The following is a 17,034-nucleotide window of genomic DNA, read 5'->3' as shown; positions in this document are numbered from 1 at the left end:
ATCACTATTTGTTAATCACTATCATCAACAAGAACCACAATAAACATTAATTAAGTATCCCTCCCTGAGTCTACACTTCTGTTTAGGAGGCAGGGCAAACAGAAAGAGTTGAAGGACTAGAGCAAGAGAGTACATGCCAGTAGCACAAAGACAGAGGGAAAAGTGAGAGCTGGGGAGGTGAGGGAAGGCTTCCTGGAGGAGGTAATACTTGAACTGACCTTTGAAAGAAGATTAGGCTTTGGGCTAATGGAGAAAAGAGTGAAGGGGGTTGTAAATGGCCTCAACAAGGCACTGAGAGGGCAAGGCAAGTGTGATTAAGTGAGAAAACCTGCTGGACTGGAGCAAAGGGTGTGGCAGGGTAGCGTGGGCAATGAAGTTGGAGAGGAAAATAGTCATGATTATAGAGCCTTAAATGTCAGACAGAAGGAGTCATATTGGAACAAAGTAGGAAGGCAGTGTAGATTTGTGTATTTGGGGAATGACAAGGGCACAAGGAAGAAGGAGAGGCTAAAAGAAAAACGTGGAGATTCTACGGTCTTCTTAGCTTCAGTCTCCCATGTCAGGGTGGCCAACTCATCCCAACTCAGCAAACAGATGAGTTTCTCACCCTACTTGTGATCCATCTTGGGAATAGGTCCTGAAGAAGCCTACAAGAAGTTCTGCACCGTATACTGTTGGCAGAGAACTTTGTGCCTTTTGGAAAGGCCCAAGCCATCAACACTATGTATGAAGTGTTCTCAGATAGCATTGCCCCGCCTTGTGAAACAGAAAGGAGGAAGGGTCAGCCTCCTAACCCAGCTGCTAACACAGGTACAGACCAAGATGGGACATCTGCTTCAAAAGCAACAACCTTTTGAAGCTGATCTGTTCTTGAATCAGCCCTGGGGAAAGGAGACAGCAATTGCAGGAATCTTAAAAACCAATACAACAGCAAGACTAAACCTTCCTTGAAGCCATCATTTTGGTGGCTGCTACTTGGCCACTCCTCACATAGATCCTTTTTACTGACTTCCTGCAGCAAAAGGAGATTGGTGCAGGCTTGACTACATTTATATTATTACCAGGAGGCAGATGTTTTCACTTTTCCCCTGGGGTTTAGAATTGTGCAAATGAAGGCACAAAAACAAAAGCTCAGCGAGGTGGGGGAAGATTGCTTTTAAGAATCTAGGCAATTTTCAGAGCTCTTTAAGACACCCCTCTCAGTTTTTACTAACAGCTCTCCTGGCTCCTCTCCAGTTTATTTAGAATTTGGCACCTCTTCAGACCTTACAGCCAAAGACCTGAAAGTTCATTCTAAACTTCCCATCCTGGCCACATTTTGCAAGTGGAGAAATCAAGGCATATAATATGGGTCTGTGGGCTGACCTTGAGTCTTTCTTTGACATTCCCTCTTTCTCTTCCTTCTGCTACATACAGTCTCGCTTGGAAAGGAAACTCTACGGCCCAATTGCCCCCCAGGTCTCTCCCCAGCCCCACCGTGATAAAATCTGTAGGGCAATAGGACCTAGGGAAATTCAACCCTGAGGCCGAGAGAGACACTCCTGCTTAACCGCCCGGCTTGAGCGAGTGTGGGAGCGAGCTAGTTAGGGAGGGCAGGGTAGAACTGGGGGTCTGCTGCTGTTGGCGAAGAGGAAAGCTGTGGCTCCCTCCAGGGTCCAGGGGTCGTGATGAGAAGTGCTTCTGAAGGTTGGCCCAAGCCCCTTTTTGTCGCGCCTCTATGCACCGAGCATCCTTCATCTGCCCGCCCTGGAACTCGCAGGCTGGTTTTGTTTGGCCCCAGCTGTCTCTCCCATTTCGTGCAGCCCCGCCATCGGTGCCTTCGTTCCTGAAGCCACCGACCTCTCACAGCTGGAACTGCGAGCCAGGCAGGACCCCGGCAGCAGACGGCGCCCAAGAGTTTGCCGACATGCGTCGGGCCGGGTTGGCGCCCCCGCACGTCGTGTTTTTCGCTAGCAAAGTTTCTCTGTGGAAAAGAAGCCCTTCCAGCTTTCTCTTGATCCTGTAGCGGGCGCGCGCTCTGCTTCTCTCCCCGGTGACTGCGCTCGGGGCCGGGGTTGTGGCTTTGCTCCTGCCCCTAGCCTGGCTGCCTTGGGGGCGGAGCTTGGGGAATTGGAGGAGCCGCAGTGAGAACGCTTGACTAAGCACGGGTGCGGAGAGACCGCCGGCGAGCAGGCGAGCTAATAGCGGCAGCCTAGCATTAGCTAGGGTACCTGGGCAGTGAACTGGATCCCCGAAGGGACGCTCAGGCTGCGCCCCCTCTTCTGCCCTGGTTCAGTTCTCGGCTGATTTGAGAGAGCACACTGGTCAGGGCTCCTCAAGAGGAGCTGCTGAGTGTCGGTTCCCCCGAGAGAGGTGGCTACCCACCCTGCCTGGGGGGCTGCGAAAGGCGGAGCCGCCATGGAAACGGCTGTTCCCATGGCTCTTGACGCGCCTGGAATTGGACTCCGGACTGGGCGCTAAGATGCTTGCTTTTGCCTTGTCCAACTTCCACAGCACGTAGTTGACGATTGGAATCCTGGGCCAATCAAGAGTCTAGTTTCAAAGTGGTACTCCTGGGCTCTTCATCCCATACTCCAACAAGTCTAATTTGAGACGAAAAGAGAGCGGTCTCCTGCTCTAGCTAGTAGATCTCCGTTCTGGAATTGGACTTGACAGCTCTCCTCACCAATACTTGCACTGCAGTGGCTACAGGGTTCTCTTGGGAGGTGGGGATGGGAGTGCTCTGAAGACCAGACCACAACACTCAGAACCTCGACAATGGACCGAGTTTTTGAAATTCCTGAGGAGCCAAACGTGGAGCCAATATCCTCTCTGGAGAAAGATGTCATCCGTGGGACCAGTCCCCGATTTACCTTTCCATTTGGCATCCTATTCTCCACGTTTTTGTACTGTGGGGAGGCAGCATCTGCCTTGTACATGGTTAGAATCTATCGGAAGAATAGTGAAACCTACTGGATGACATACACCTTTTCCTTCTTTATGTTTTCATCCATTATGGTCCAGTTGACCCTCATTTTTGTCCACAGAGATCTGGCCAAAGACAAGCCACTATCATTGTTTATGCATCTAATCCTCTTGGGACCTGTTATCAGGTGAGAAACTTTTAAATCTTTACCCTCCTCCCCTACCCCCTAACTGTGCAGAGAAAGATGAATTTAATATTTTTAAGACTGTTACTGTGCCTCGAATCAAATCGATTCTCCCATTCCCTCCCACTCTTGGTTTCCCTGCCTACCATCCAAAAAGTCTTATCTGCAGTCTTAAGTGCCACCACAATGAACATATGGCATGTACCTGTGTTCCGAAACCATGTATGGTGCCATTAATAAGACTTCATTTGACAATGTTTGCTATCTGGATTCGGGTTGTGAAAATTGGTATGAGACCAATTGATGTGGTCACCTTGTAAACACAGGCTGTAGCTTCAGAGTGTGTTATTTTGACTGCCTTTTAGATGCTCTTTAAATTGGATGGAAGTTCCTTACCCTCTCCATCCCATCTCACATTCAGTTTCTTTACCCTGAGTTGCTTGGGCTGCTGCTACTGATATTTTCAAATTTTCTGGAGTTATTTGACATCTGGAAAGTATTTTAAGCCATTTGTGCTCATCTGGTACCCAAACCCATTGTAGTTTATTTTTTTCTGTCAGCTTATTGGTCTCCTATTTATCTCTGTATCTTTCTTCAATAAAGGTACACGGTTAGAAGGGGGCAAAGGAAAATAGCCTGTCTCTCCATCTGGATGCTGTAGCACAATGTAATAGTATTGAGTCTTTCCATTCTGATTGCTTTGAAGGGACAAGAACGTGCCTTCAGGGAGATCAGCTGGGTGCTTTGTGACCACCTAGAGGGGTGGGATAGGGAGGGTGGGAGGGAGACGCAAGAGGGAGGAGATATGGGGATATATGTATATGTATAGCTGATTCACTTTGTTATAAAGCAGAAACTAACACACCATTGTAAAGCAACTATACTCCAATAAAGATGTTGAAAAAAAAAAAGAAAGAATGTGCCTTATCCTAGGGATACAGGCATCTGTGTCCGAAGTCTCATCTGGATGCTATGTGATTTTCAAGGTAGAGAGATGTTGCAAAACTTCTGAGGTCAGTAGGAAAGAATGGACCAAGGTTATCTTGATTGCAAGAGAGGAAGAAACTTGCAGTCAGCTGAGGAATATGGGTCAGAGTGTTGATGTTGTAATTGCAATGGGAAGATATTTCATCCTTGGAAATAAACGCAGTCTGAAACTAAGGATGGAAGTGCCCCCTTTAAAAAAATTTTTATCAATATGTTTAAATGGGGAGGAATTGATTACGCTCCATCCGCGAAAATATGAGACATCAACAGAAACAGTGGCCTAGAATTCAGGAGACCTGGAATCTAGTTTTCCCTCTGTCGTTGACTAGTTACATGACCTTGGTGAAATCCCTGAAGATGCCTTGAACCTCAGTTCCTTCATCTGTAAAATAAATGGGTTGGGCCAGATCATGGGTCTCAAACTCAAACACTTACAGGGGCCAGGCAGGTATCATAAATGAGTGAAGCAAGCCAAGGATGAGAAAAAACAGTAGTTTCATGTGTGATGATAAGTAAAAATGAAGTCTCGGTGTTAGAGGAATGATGGAGTGTTAGTGAGTACTGTAGCAATCTGGAGTCCGCAAGAGCTGCCTAAAGGAGGCCAGCCTCTCTAAAGCTCCAGCCCATTGTTTCCCTTTTGGAGTTCAGACCCAGTATCGCCAAGGCCCCAACTTTTCAGGACAAGCTCCCAAGACAGGATTTTATGTGAAATAGAATGATTGAACATGTTGACAACTGATTTTGGTAATTAAATAAAAGCACTGTCTGGGCCAAACACGCCACAGCTGTTCATCAGATGTGACTCAGCTGGCCTATGCAACCTCTGGACTAGGTAATCTAAAGGGCCTTTCCAGTTCTAAATCTTTGAAGTTAAATTGTGAAAGGAAGACCTCATCTCGAACTTGGAACCAAGATGTCATTTAGAGATGTCATTAGAGGAGCAAGGAAACCATTCTTCTTGCTCTTTTCAAATGCAATATATTGAGTTAACGGATCAATCACTCTTAAGATGCAAATTTCAATAAGTTCTGCCCCAGGTCCCTGTTTCGACTTCTCTCTTTGCTTTGTGGCCTCCCAAGCCATCTTTGATTTGGACCGTCCATATGGAGTGTTGAGTACTATGTTTCATTTTTGTCATTTAGCTCCCACTAGAAATGATTGGAAAGCATTTATAATCTCAGTCAGCTACCCCACAGCAGGGAAAAAATAATTAAAAGCTCATAAATCATATCCTTGATAATGCTTATTTTCAAGGCAAATTACTTTTTAGGTAGGCAGGAACTTGATGAATGCTATTAGGCACATGAAGGTGTTTGGAGGTCCTGGCTCCCTTATATGAAATGCAAAGATACTTCTGAAAATGAAAATGTACTTTCATTTGCTGCCACTTATAAGCAAGGCAAACACACTTAAACCAGTAAATGGCCTTAAGAATAGAAGCATAAACAGAATTCTTCATGCCACCCCCTCCCCCAATGTTTTATTCAGCGATAGTATTGATGGGCTTGGGTTAAAATCTAAACTCTCTTGTTGGAAATGCACTTATGCATTTTTCCTGAATAAGAAGAGAAAGTTGCTTTTTTTCCTTTTCTGTTCTCTCCTTCCATCTTTTTCTCTCCTGGATTTTAGAGTTTTCCCTACAACATGGATGTTTCAAACTACATGCTTTTGGCTGGTACACATGCACCAATCTCAAAGGGATCCTGTGAAAGAATGATACAGATGAACTTATTTACAAAACAGACTCACAGACTTAGAAAACAAACTTATGGTTACCAAAGGGGAAAGGTGGTGAGGGGAGGGATAAATTGGGAGTTTGGGATTGACATATACACACTACTATGTTTAAAATAGATAACCAGCAAGGACCTACTGTATAGCACAGATAACTCTGCTCAATATTCTGTAATTACCTAAATGGGAAAAGAATTTGAAAAAGAATAGATATATGTATATGTATAACTGAATCACTTTGCTGTACACCTGAAGCTAACACAACATTGTAAATCAACTATAGTCCAATATAAAATAATTTTTTTAAAAAAAAGGGATCCTGTGGAGAATGGCAGCCAGCACTGTTCCAAGCTTTTCTATTGGGAGCCAAAGGCCTAGAGAGCATATAAATTTGAGCTCGTCTTTGGTCTGTTTTTTTTGTTGTTGTTGTTAAATTACATTGCCATTATTAATTATTATCTTCTCCTTCCATCACTCTTCACCCTGTATTCTTTTTTCCTTCTAACTCTTTCATTTACTCAGCAGATACTTATCAAATGCCCACTATGTGATAAGGGCAGTGGGTAAGATAAATGCAACCCGTGCCCTCAGCCTATCAGGAAAGACTGCTTAATTTTTGACACAACTGTTCTTACTTAGAAGAAATAGTTCACAGTTTCCATTTATTTCAGTGTGAGTGTGGGAAGTGGTAACTCAGGTGTTCCAAAACAAGATGTTCAAGTTGCTTCTCTTTTCACCACATCAGAACTGCTAAAGACTTCTGATTTATATGGGGGATATGGGACGGGTACAGCAGGAAATGTGGTCTTAATATTATTTCAAGGATGATAGGATCTCATAAGGATGTTTTACTCTTTGTAGAGAAAGAATGAAGTTTAAAAGGCTATTGTTCCCAAACAGGTCAAGAGGCACCCAGAAAAACCTTTAAAGAGATCTTTTGAGATTCCCTAGGTATATAGTACATTTGGTTCTGAGTTGTCAAGCCTTTTAAGTACCTTCGTTGCTAAATGGCTTTCCTGTGTATTTGAGAGGTTGTTCTAGATCCCCTCCAAGACTTTTTGGCTGAGACGGTTACAGTTGTGGGCTTTGTTTTGAAAAAGCAGAGCTCAAAACCTCTGATTATGGAGCTGAAAGCTTTGAATAAGGAATGCTTTACCTCAGGAACCTGAGGTGTTATGAAAACCAGAGCCTTTTGGAACCTTCATCATTTTCTCTCAACACATTTTTAATGTCTTTGTGTTCAAGCCATTTTTCTGTCACAGGCTTATTCTTAAGTCCTCAAACACTTCTGAATTGGTGTTCTTAGGTTGGTCGATTGCCAACCCAACACAAAGGATTTAGACTGAAGTGACACGTGGAAGGCATGACCAACTCCTTGCCTCATGAGAAATGAGTAGAACAGGAGAGAAGGAATGGCAAAAAGTAGCACAGCCCTCCTGAGTTATTTTTCCCCCCTCACTACAACTTTCCTTCCTAGGACTGCTTTAGTTAAGTACTCATGATGCTTTACTTCTGCAGATGTTTGGAAGCCATGATTAAGTACCTCACACTGTGGAAGAAAGGAGGGCAGGAGGAGCCCTACGTCAGCCTCACCCGAAAGAAGATGCTAATAAATGGCGAGGAGGTGCTGATAGAATGGGAGGTGGGCCACTCCATCCGGACTCTGGCTATGCACCGCAGTGCCTACAAACGTATGTCACAGATCCAAGCCTTCCTGGGCTCAGTGCCCCAGCTGACCTGTCAGCTCTATGTGACCCTGATCTCTGCAGAGGTCCCCCTGGGTAGAGGTGAGTGGGGTCAGGAGAGGGGAGGGCTCCACTGAAATCAAGGGTCTTAGAAATCAAGACCTGAGCTGTCCCAATATACTGGCCACCAGCTTCATGTGGCTATTTAAATTAAAATTAAAAATTTATTTCCTCAGTCATACTAGCCACATTTCAAGTGCTCAGTAGCTATGTGTGCCTAGTGATTACTCTATTGGTATTATAGAACTAGTTCTATTGGACAGCACAGAGAGTCAACTTGGGGAGCCAGATATCTCAGGCCTACCAGATTTCTGAAACTGGGGTAAGGTATTTAGACTAAAAATGCCACAGATAAACCCTCTCTGGACCCAGAAGAAGCGAGTAATACCAGCAGCCAGTAGGACATTTTCCCTACCCACAGTGTTTAAATTGTACTGAGTGTGTTTGGTTGGTTGGTTGGTTGGTTGGTTGGTTGGTTTAGGGATGGCTGCCTTTAAGTAAGAGGTTCCCAAATATTACAGATCATGAGAAAACATAATTACTGGATGAAAGCTTCCTTTAAAACTTACATCCCATACTCAGACCTGAATCAATCTGAGTGTGGGGAGGCCAAGAATCTGCATTATTTAACGTACCCCAGTTGATTCTGATCAGCCACTTTTGGGAACCACTGATTTAATCACTCCTTCCAACTCCAGTGGGGAGAAAGAAAAAGGGATGTGGAATGAATACTGATGTGAGTCAGGCCTGGTCCTCGTTCTGACCTTCTCTGTAATCTTTAGAGGAAGTTACCAAAGAGGTCACTGTCTTAATTTCCCACTTGTAAAAGAGGGATCCCGAGATGAGTAAGCCTCTAGCTTGGGCTGGAGCTGGTACAGCTGTGGGTACAGCTTTGGACCATTTCCTTATTATTAGGTGCTGACCCTGCTTGGCAAAGCCCTATGTTTCAAATAAAGGAGGAAATGTGCCCTCTTTTTTTCTCTACTAAGAATTGTTCGTGAAGTTCTACTGGTCTTGAAGCTTTTTACATACCTAGAATTGACAGTAGTATGGGGAGAAAAATCTGGAAATGATGATGCACTTCCTACTGAGAATTTTGAGGGTAATTAAATCATCTAATTAAAATATGTATGCATTATAAAAGTAATACATGCATACACCGGCTGGCCTGCAGGTAATTGTATATGCACAGACTATTTCTAGAAAGATATGCAAGGAACCATTTACCTCTAGCGAGTGAAAATGAGAAGTCAGCTGACTTTTATTAGCTTTTACTTTATACCCTTTTATATGGTTTGGATTTCTTTTTACCATGATCATGTATTACTATTTTTGGTCCTTATTTTTTTAATTATAAAATCAGACATTGTTATGGTAAAGACTCAAAACTGTACAGAATATATATAAAATACGAGATGTAATCTCATTTCCCAAAGGTAATCTGTTTACCATTTAGTGTATATCCTTCCAGACTCTTTCCTTCCTCCCTCCCTCCCTCCCTCTCCCTTTCTCTTTCTTTCTTTCTTTCTCTCTCTCTCCCTCTCTCTCTTTCTTTCTTTCTCTCCTGTGCTATACAGCAGGTTCTCATTAGTTATCTATTTTATACACAGTAGTGCAGACTTCTTTTTATTATGTAAATATAAACATACATACAACATATATATATTTGCCAAAAAAGGCAAATTAAACATTCTATTCAGCAGCATGTTCTTTTCAAAAGTATGCCAATATTTCTTCAACAGTTATTTATATATATAATAATAATAATGATAAATATACTATATATTTCCTTTATATGAATTGGACCATTCTTTCGTATTTCCCTAATCTTCTGTTGGTAGGATTAAAGTTTGTTTACAATTTTTCCATCCATGCAAAAAAGTTTTTACCTGATTACAGACTATGCTCCTGTGAACATCTTTATAAGCATCTGTGTACTGGAATGAGACTTTGTAGAATAACTTCTTAGCAGTAGAATTGCTGGGAGAAAAGATATGCATATTTAGAATTTTAGCAGTACTGCCAAAAGGTTGCATGAATTTGTATTCCCACCAGCAGTGTATGAAGATGCCTGTTTCTTTATATCTTAAACTAAATAGTTATATAATTATAAAATAACTGTTTTAATAATTTACTTTCTTTATGAGTGAAGCTGAGCATCATTTCATGTTTGGTCATTCTGTTCTTTAAATATCTTATTTATATGTTACTTTTTCTAGTGGGTTGTTTATCTTTTCCTTATGAATTTGGAGGATCGATTTACTTATTCTGGCTATTAATCCTTTCTCTGCGGTGGATAAGTGTGTATGTATACATTTGTATAATGTTCTGTATGTGTGCACATACACACATTTTAAATGTGCATATACATGGCATACATGTAACAGATGTGCAACACACTGTATGTAAGAGACAATATACTTGTAGTATTTTCTGGCATTTTGAAGTATTAAATTTTTATGTATTCAAATTCTTTATTGCTTTTAGGTCTTGTGCCTTTCAAAGGCCTTTCACAGCTCATATCCAGTTGAGCAATTTAGCCTGATCTTCCAAACAGAATGAATTTTCACCATCAATTTGTCAATTCCCCCACCAGAAAACAAAACAAAGGAAAACAATAACAACAAAAGAAAAAACATTTTATTGAGACTGTGATTGGGATTGCATTCAGTTATTTAGGTTATTTTGGAGGGAGTTTACATCTTTACAGGATCAGTCAATTTCATATTAGAAGATAATTTAACTCTCCATTTCGTTAAATATTTAAAAATCACTTCATCGAGGTACAATTGACAAACAAAAACCTCTGCCTATTTAATGTGTACAACTTGATGGGTTTGGAGATAAATATACATCTGTGCAGCATCACTACACTCTTTGCCATAAATATGTAAGACCTGTAGCAAGAAAACTGTAGTTGACCCCGGGTATCTGCAGGGGATTGTTTCCAGGACCCCTTGCGGATACCAAAATCCGTAGATTCTCAAATCCCTTATATAAAATGGTGTAGTATTTGTGTATAACCTGTGTACATCCTCCCGTATAGTTTACATCATCTCTAGGTTACTTTATAATACCTAATACAATGTACATGCTACATAAATAGTTATGAATATGATGTAAATGCTAAGTAAATAGTTGCCAGTACATGGCAAATTCAAGTTTTGCTTTTTGGAACTTAACTGGAATTTTTTCCCGAGTATTTTCTGTCCATGGTTTTGGTTGAATCTGTGGATGCAGAGGGCCAACTATATACAAGTTTACCGAAGTATATGTCATTAAATATTTTAAAGTATACTTCAGTAAAATTGTATCATTTTCTTATTATAGGTTTTTCACATTTTTGTAAGGCTTATGTCTAGGTGTTCTATCAGTTTTGAAGTCACCTGATTTCCTAAGTGTCAGGGTAGCACCTAAGCAAAGTAAATGCATCTCCTGCACTTTTGGAAATAGAGAATGGTGATGATGATGATGATGATGATGATAATAGGAGCTAACAGATAGCATTTACTATGTTCCAGGCATTTCTCTAATTATTTCATTTAAATCTTCACAACAACACTATGAGATACTTGTTATTATCCACGTCTTACAAATGAGAAAACAGAGGCACCGAGAGGTTAAGCAAATTCCCCCACAAGGTTCCATAAGTAATAGATGGCAAAGAGGATTGGAATGCAGGACATCTGCCTTTAGGATCCGTGTTTCTAACTATAGGTCACTCTACAAAGGATGTAAGGGAAGCTTTCTACAAGGCCTTGTTTTCAATTCTTCAGTGATTTCTCCTATTAAAAACTTTCTGACAACACCCTCTCTTTTAAGGTTTTGTGAACTACATTTTGGTTTTAGTTTTCCTCATTTTCACCCACTCTCCTGTCTTCTCTTTGCTACCCCTTTTCTTATTCCTTTTTCTCTGGGAGGCCATCTGGATCAGCTTAGATGAGCAAATTTCACTAGCAGCATTATGACCTCTTATGGCATGTGTCTTTTTGTAGGGAGACAGATGGAAGGTGTTTTTACATTTATTGGAAGCATCAGGCTTTCTGCTTTTTATTACACTACTATCAATAAATGAGTTCTCAATTTAAGGGAAAGCATCACCACACTTGGCTGGCTGTACATACGCCCTGATGTTCCAAACTCCACAAGGAGCATCAGCTCTTGAGGATGGGACTGAGAGTGGTTTATAAAGCTAAGAGTATATCAAATCATTATGCTGTACACCTTAAACTAATACAATGTTATATGTTGATTATATCTCACTAAAGCTGGAAAAAAATAATAAATAATAAAAATAAAGGTAAGAGTAGACACTTTAAGAGAGTCTTCCAGTCTTTGAGACTGCAACCCTCTACTTAGAGCTGGAAAAGATCTCGGAAACAACGCTGTGCTTCTTTTTGGGTTTCTATTGGAAGTTCTTTACTTTTCTTGCAGATTAAATTGACATTTCAATGGCTCTAGTTCCCTGGATCCAGTGTTTTTATGGGAACAGAAAGCTCCAGCTTTTCTTTCGGATGAGTACACTCCGGCGTCTCACTCTCCTTGAGAGCACTAGATTTTTCTTAGTGATTGGTATCCTCTGATATAAAGAAAGAAAGAAAAGGAAAGAGCCACTGTGTGACCTACAGTTGAGACTTAGGATAGCAGGATTAGAGGGCATCCTGATCCTTCAGGGTCCCTACTCTAACGCACAGTGGTATGGATGTTATGGGCTAGGAAATGGGATTTTTAAATTTTTAAACCGCTCTGCCAGAAGTTTGGGGATTCCTAAAGTATACCAAAGCATTGGGAAATTGGTATTGCTGATGAGTAATACAAGCAACTCTAGAGTATCTCAGTGACCTAGGGGACCGAGACACATGGATATTCAGTGAGTCACACAAGCTCTCACACTGCTGAACCAAGCACTTCTAATCGTAGGTATGTTATGGTGCCTCTCTAAACTCAATTCTTCATTAATTCCACAAACATTTGTTGAGCACCTACTATGCTCCAGGCAGTGTGCTAGGCTCTGGTGAGACAGCAGTGAACAAAATAGACGTGGTCCCTTCTGCCCTCATGGAACTTCCAGTATATATTTTATGTTCTAGAAGCATACACAAACAAGATTAGTTCCTTGAAGAAGATGTTCATCAAAGCAGGGACTTCTATAACCAAAGGCATTCTCTCCGAGTCTCCTAAGGCTGGATTTTTTTCAGATCAAGTTCTCTCTGCCTCCAGCACTGTTTTCTCAGAAGCTTGTTTCATCAGGTAGACGCTGCCCATCCCTTTATATGTACTCTTCTTGTGTTAGTGACCTCTCAAGGCTAGTGACCTCTCAATGATGGTTCTGAGGCCCACTGTATTTTTCATTTATTTTGTATGTTTATATGATTATTAAAATATTGCCAGTATATGTTCATTTCTTATTTCATGGGAAATTTAGAAACTAGAGAAATGTAGGAAAAATTAAAACCTGCCCCAATCCCTGTCATGCAAAAAAATTTAGTTTATTTCCATTTTCTTTCTGTGTATGCTGTTTGTTTACATAGCTCTGTTCATTCGTAGGTTTGCTCTTAACTTGGGCCCTGGAGTCTCACCTATCATCTCTCTGGACCTCTGGGTCAGAGTACAAGCTTCACCAACATGGACTGATTATCTATTTTCTTCTCTTTCTTTTTGTTCTTACAGCTGTGCTAATAGTCTTTTCCCTGATATCTGTCACCTATGGGGCCACCCTCTGCAATATGTTGGCTATCCAGATCAAGTACGATGACTACAAGATTCGCCTTGGGCCACTAGAAGTCCTGTGCATCACGATTTGGCGGACATTGGAGATCACCTCCCGCCTCATGATTCTCGTGCTCTTTTCAGCCACCTTGAAATTGAAGGCTGTGCCCTTCTTATTGCTGAACTTCCTGATCATCCTCTTTGAGCCTTGGGTTAAGTTCTGGAGGAGTGGTGCCCATATACCCAATAACATTGAGAAAAATTTCAGCCGGCTTGGCACCTTAGTGGTGTTGATTTCTGTGACCATCCTCTATGCTGGCATCAACTTCTCTTGCTGGTCAGCTTTGCAGTTGAAGTTAGCAGACAGCGACCTTGTTGAGAAAGGTCAGAACTGGGGACACATGGGCCTGCACTATAGTGTGAGATTGTTAGAGAATGTGATCATGGTCTTGGTGTTTAAGTTCTTTGGAGTGAAAGTGTTACTGAATTACTGTCATTCCTTGATTGCCTTGCAGCTCATTATTGCTTATCTGATTTCCATTGGCTTCATGCTCCTTTTCTTCCAGTACTTGCACCCGTTGCGCTCACTCTTCACCCACAATGTAGTGGACTATCTCCACTGTGTCTGCTGCTACCAGCACCCTCGGGACAGAGTTGAGAACTCAGAGCCATCCGTTGATGCTGAAACAAGGCAAAGCATTGTCTGATTCTGTCTTTTGGGTATTTTGGGATGGGTTGGGGTTGCCAAGAGCAACTGTTAAATTGAAGGAGACGATGAGGCTCATGGGTGAGTATCCGCCAGGACATTGTTTTGAGTTTTCTGTAAGCCTATGAGAAGAAAGAGCAGCCCCCAAATAGATTTTATTTCCTTAAGATTGACTGCTATGTTTGGACACCAAGGTAACCACTGTGTACCTGGGAGGGTCAGAGATATCATTCACATTCCTCCCACCCAGGTCAGCTGTCTGGCTGCCCTATGAGATAACTTACCTCCATGCACCTAAGGCTCTCTGTGACCTTTAAGCTCTGCTCATTCGCTTGAGCATTACTGAGGTTTCTGTGGGCTGAACTGAATGGCCCAGAATCTCACCAGAATATATCCTGATTGATCAGAGGATGTGCCTGCTTATCAGCTATGGGTACCTCCCAAGGAAACAGTCTGACTTATGTGAAACCTGTAACTCTGAATGTGGCTGGGGTCTTTTAATTCCAGTGAGAAACACTGATTAAGAGGAAAACCCCCACTATTAAAAGAGCTGCTTCTTAAATGAGTTAGCTCTCCATTAGGATTTCACTAGTGATCATTCATCAAGGATCTTTCTTTTCAGTGGCCCTTCAAAGGCACACTCTGAGGAGGGAGTACAGAGTGGGTTTCCTTCAAGGCATAAAGCAGAATGACTATCTCAGGGACCTGCATGGGCCTCCACTGTGCTGAGTGGAGTGATTGAATCAAAGCTCTCACTTCATGCCTCCTTATCAGGGATTCCCTCCAACCTGGCTTTTCTGTGCGCTTTGACCAACATTGATGTAGATCTCAGAGAAGCTGAACTGTAACTGAACATGTTTCTAATGTGTGGAAGAAATGAAGATTGCTTTGTGTTTCCTACTATCCTGAGTATTTTGTTGATTTGGTTTTTAGGGGAGAGAGAGGTAGTAATAGCTAGGACATTGCCTTTATGTTGTTTGGGGTTGGGAGAGTGGCTAACAATCCAAGGTAGAGTGAAGGCAGAGGAGGGAAACGAGATCACGTTAAATCATCATCGGTACTGCTTTCTGCCCACAGGATTTTATTTTCTAATAAAGGAGCATATGCTTATCAACAATCTGCTCACTCCCACACCCCCAGTGGATGAATGCAGTTCTCCTTTCCTTATGTATCTTAATGTTTATATCTTATATGAGTTGGGTATTTTGATGAGATTGTGCCCACCACAGTGCTGTGAAGAACTGTGAACAATCTAACCTGAGGCTTTTCATTCTCATCCAGTTTTACTCTTGGGGTCATGTTAAGAATTTATCTTTAGCCATTTCCCCTCCTCTTATACAGAGTCAGGACATTATATTGGAAGAGCTCCCTCTTCTAAGTAGCAGGGCTATGAGCCAGAATTGTCCTATTTGCTGATATGTCTAGTGTGGTTTTCCCATCTTCAACCACTGTTTGGGGCTAAAAGGATTGCATACTTAATTTGTGGGAGAGTGAAGTGACTTGCTTTGGAGCAGTGGAGATTTCCTTTTTCAACCTAACTCCCGCATTCCTCATCCTCATCTTTCATGATGGAGATGTAGGTTGTTGTCATAAAAATCACACACCCCTGTCCTCTGACTGTTCAAGGTGAATTTGAAAGAAATAATCTACCAAACCTCCAGAAGAACACACTGCCTCTTTGGAATTCAAGCAAGAATTTCTCCCTAATGGTTAATATGCCTTCCATTAAGAGCAAGAGCAGTGTGGAACTATAATTTGGTCCATAAAAGCCATGTGACTCAGCTATTTAAGGGTCAGATGCTATGAGAACACAGAGACACACAGTGAGCAAGGCAAGCCAATTAGAGCTGGAGTGGAGACACACAGGGCAGAAAAATGTGCCTCATGCCGGACCAGGCATATTTTCCCCCACGTATCCTCTCCAGCCTCAGTGACTTAATATCCCAGGAATGCAGCGAGTTTAGGGTAAGGAGTGTGGAGCAAGTTCCACCTGAAAAACCTGCTGCCCTTACTTACAGAGAAGAGACACTAGTGATACATTATACAAATGAACCTTCAGAACCTCCTATAGGTGATGGCCTTTCTGTTCCACAGCAATCTCATAAATACACAGGAGGTGAAGAAATTGTGGAATACGGGGGATAGAGCAGAGGAAAGTGCTCCCTTCCACCCGCAAACACTTCTTTAATTGACTACTCTCTTTTTATCCTCAAATCTTAAAGTAACACAGGGTACTTTTGTAGGGGCAAGTCTAACGGAGTGGGAGAGGAGGCAGAGATTGGGCCAGCAAATGGGTCTTGGAAAAGGAGTGCAGAATCACAAAGTTTGGGTGTAAATGCTAGGCCATTGTAACAACAACTATCCTCGTGTCATTGGAAAGTCAGTAGGCTAAGTATGGGCAAATGAACATATTAAGGAAACATATTAAATAAACTAATGGTCGTCAATTTCATTTGCTCCACAGATGCCTCAAAGACTCTGGGCACAGAACCATGAGGCACTGTCAGATAATTAAATACTAGCTAATATTTATGAGCACTTACGATATGTCTGGCATGGCCCTTTATATGCATTATTTCATTCAATCCTCACAACAACTCTTATGAGGGTAGGTAATGTTATTCCACATTTTACAGATGAGGATTCTAAGGCATAGAAAAGTGAAGTGACCTGCCTAAGGTCACAGGGAGTGTCAGAGCCAGATTCAGTCTTGGGCCCTCAGGCTCCAGACCTTATACTCTTGATCATGATGTAAACCTCTAAGTTCTCTTAGGTCCTTTGTGAAAATATTTTAATATGTTAGTGGTTTCAAGAATATTTTATGGGCTATGGCTGGGTTCACATCAAGCATGCTTTCTCACAAACACTCCTTATCAAGGGGCACCACTCAGTTCACTCTAGAGAAGGGTCAAGTCCTAAAAAGCTTAGGATGAAAACCAAGCATGTGTTCACATGCACTTATAGGCTGGGGACTGGGAGAGTTAGGAAGTGGGGTTGGGGGGGGAGGGGAAGGATGGTGAAGGGAATCATTCCCTTTCTAGTTTCAGGATTTTGTCTCCTGTAT

General features: G+C 42.0%; 1 protein-coding gene across 3 annotated transcripts in view; it reads left to right on the top strand.

Annotated features, from left to right (window-relative positions):
- The window catches only part of XKRX (XK related X-linked), a 95,638-nt gene extending 78,858 nt beyond the window's left edge, over positions 1–16,780 (top strand). Inside the window, exons 1-4 of one of the 3 annotated variants that reach the window (XM_055081799.1) lie at positions 791–810; positions 3,027–3,092; positions 7,329–7,597; positions 13,226–16,778. In XM_055081799.1, coding sequence (XP_054937774.1) covers positions 3,061–3,092; positions 7,329–7,597; positions 13,226–13,971 — 1,047 coding nt within the window. In that variant the 5' untranslated portion in view covers positions 791–810; positions 3,027–3,060 and the 3' untranslated portion in view covers positions 13,972–16,778. Of the gene's footprint in view, positions 1–790; positions 811–2,347; positions 3,093–7,328; positions 7,598–13,225 lie in introns of those variants that run through there. The other 2 variants (XM_028482184.2, XM_007110887.4) reach the window with 2 other exon arrangements.
- The last annotated feature ends 254 nt before the right edge of the window (positions 16,781–17,034 follow it).

Source organism: Physeter macrocephalus, chromosome 21 (genome assembly GCF_002837175.3).
Source record: "Physeter macrocephalus isolate SW-GA chromosome 21, ASM283717v5, whole genome shotgun sequence".
Classification (NCBI taxonomy): Eukaryota; Metazoa; Chordata; class Mammalia; order Artiodactyla; family Physeteridae; genus Physeter; species Physeter macrocephalus.
The sequence above is the reverse complement of the archived record's forward strand: the minus strand, read 5'-3'. Positions and strand labels throughout refer to the sequence as shown.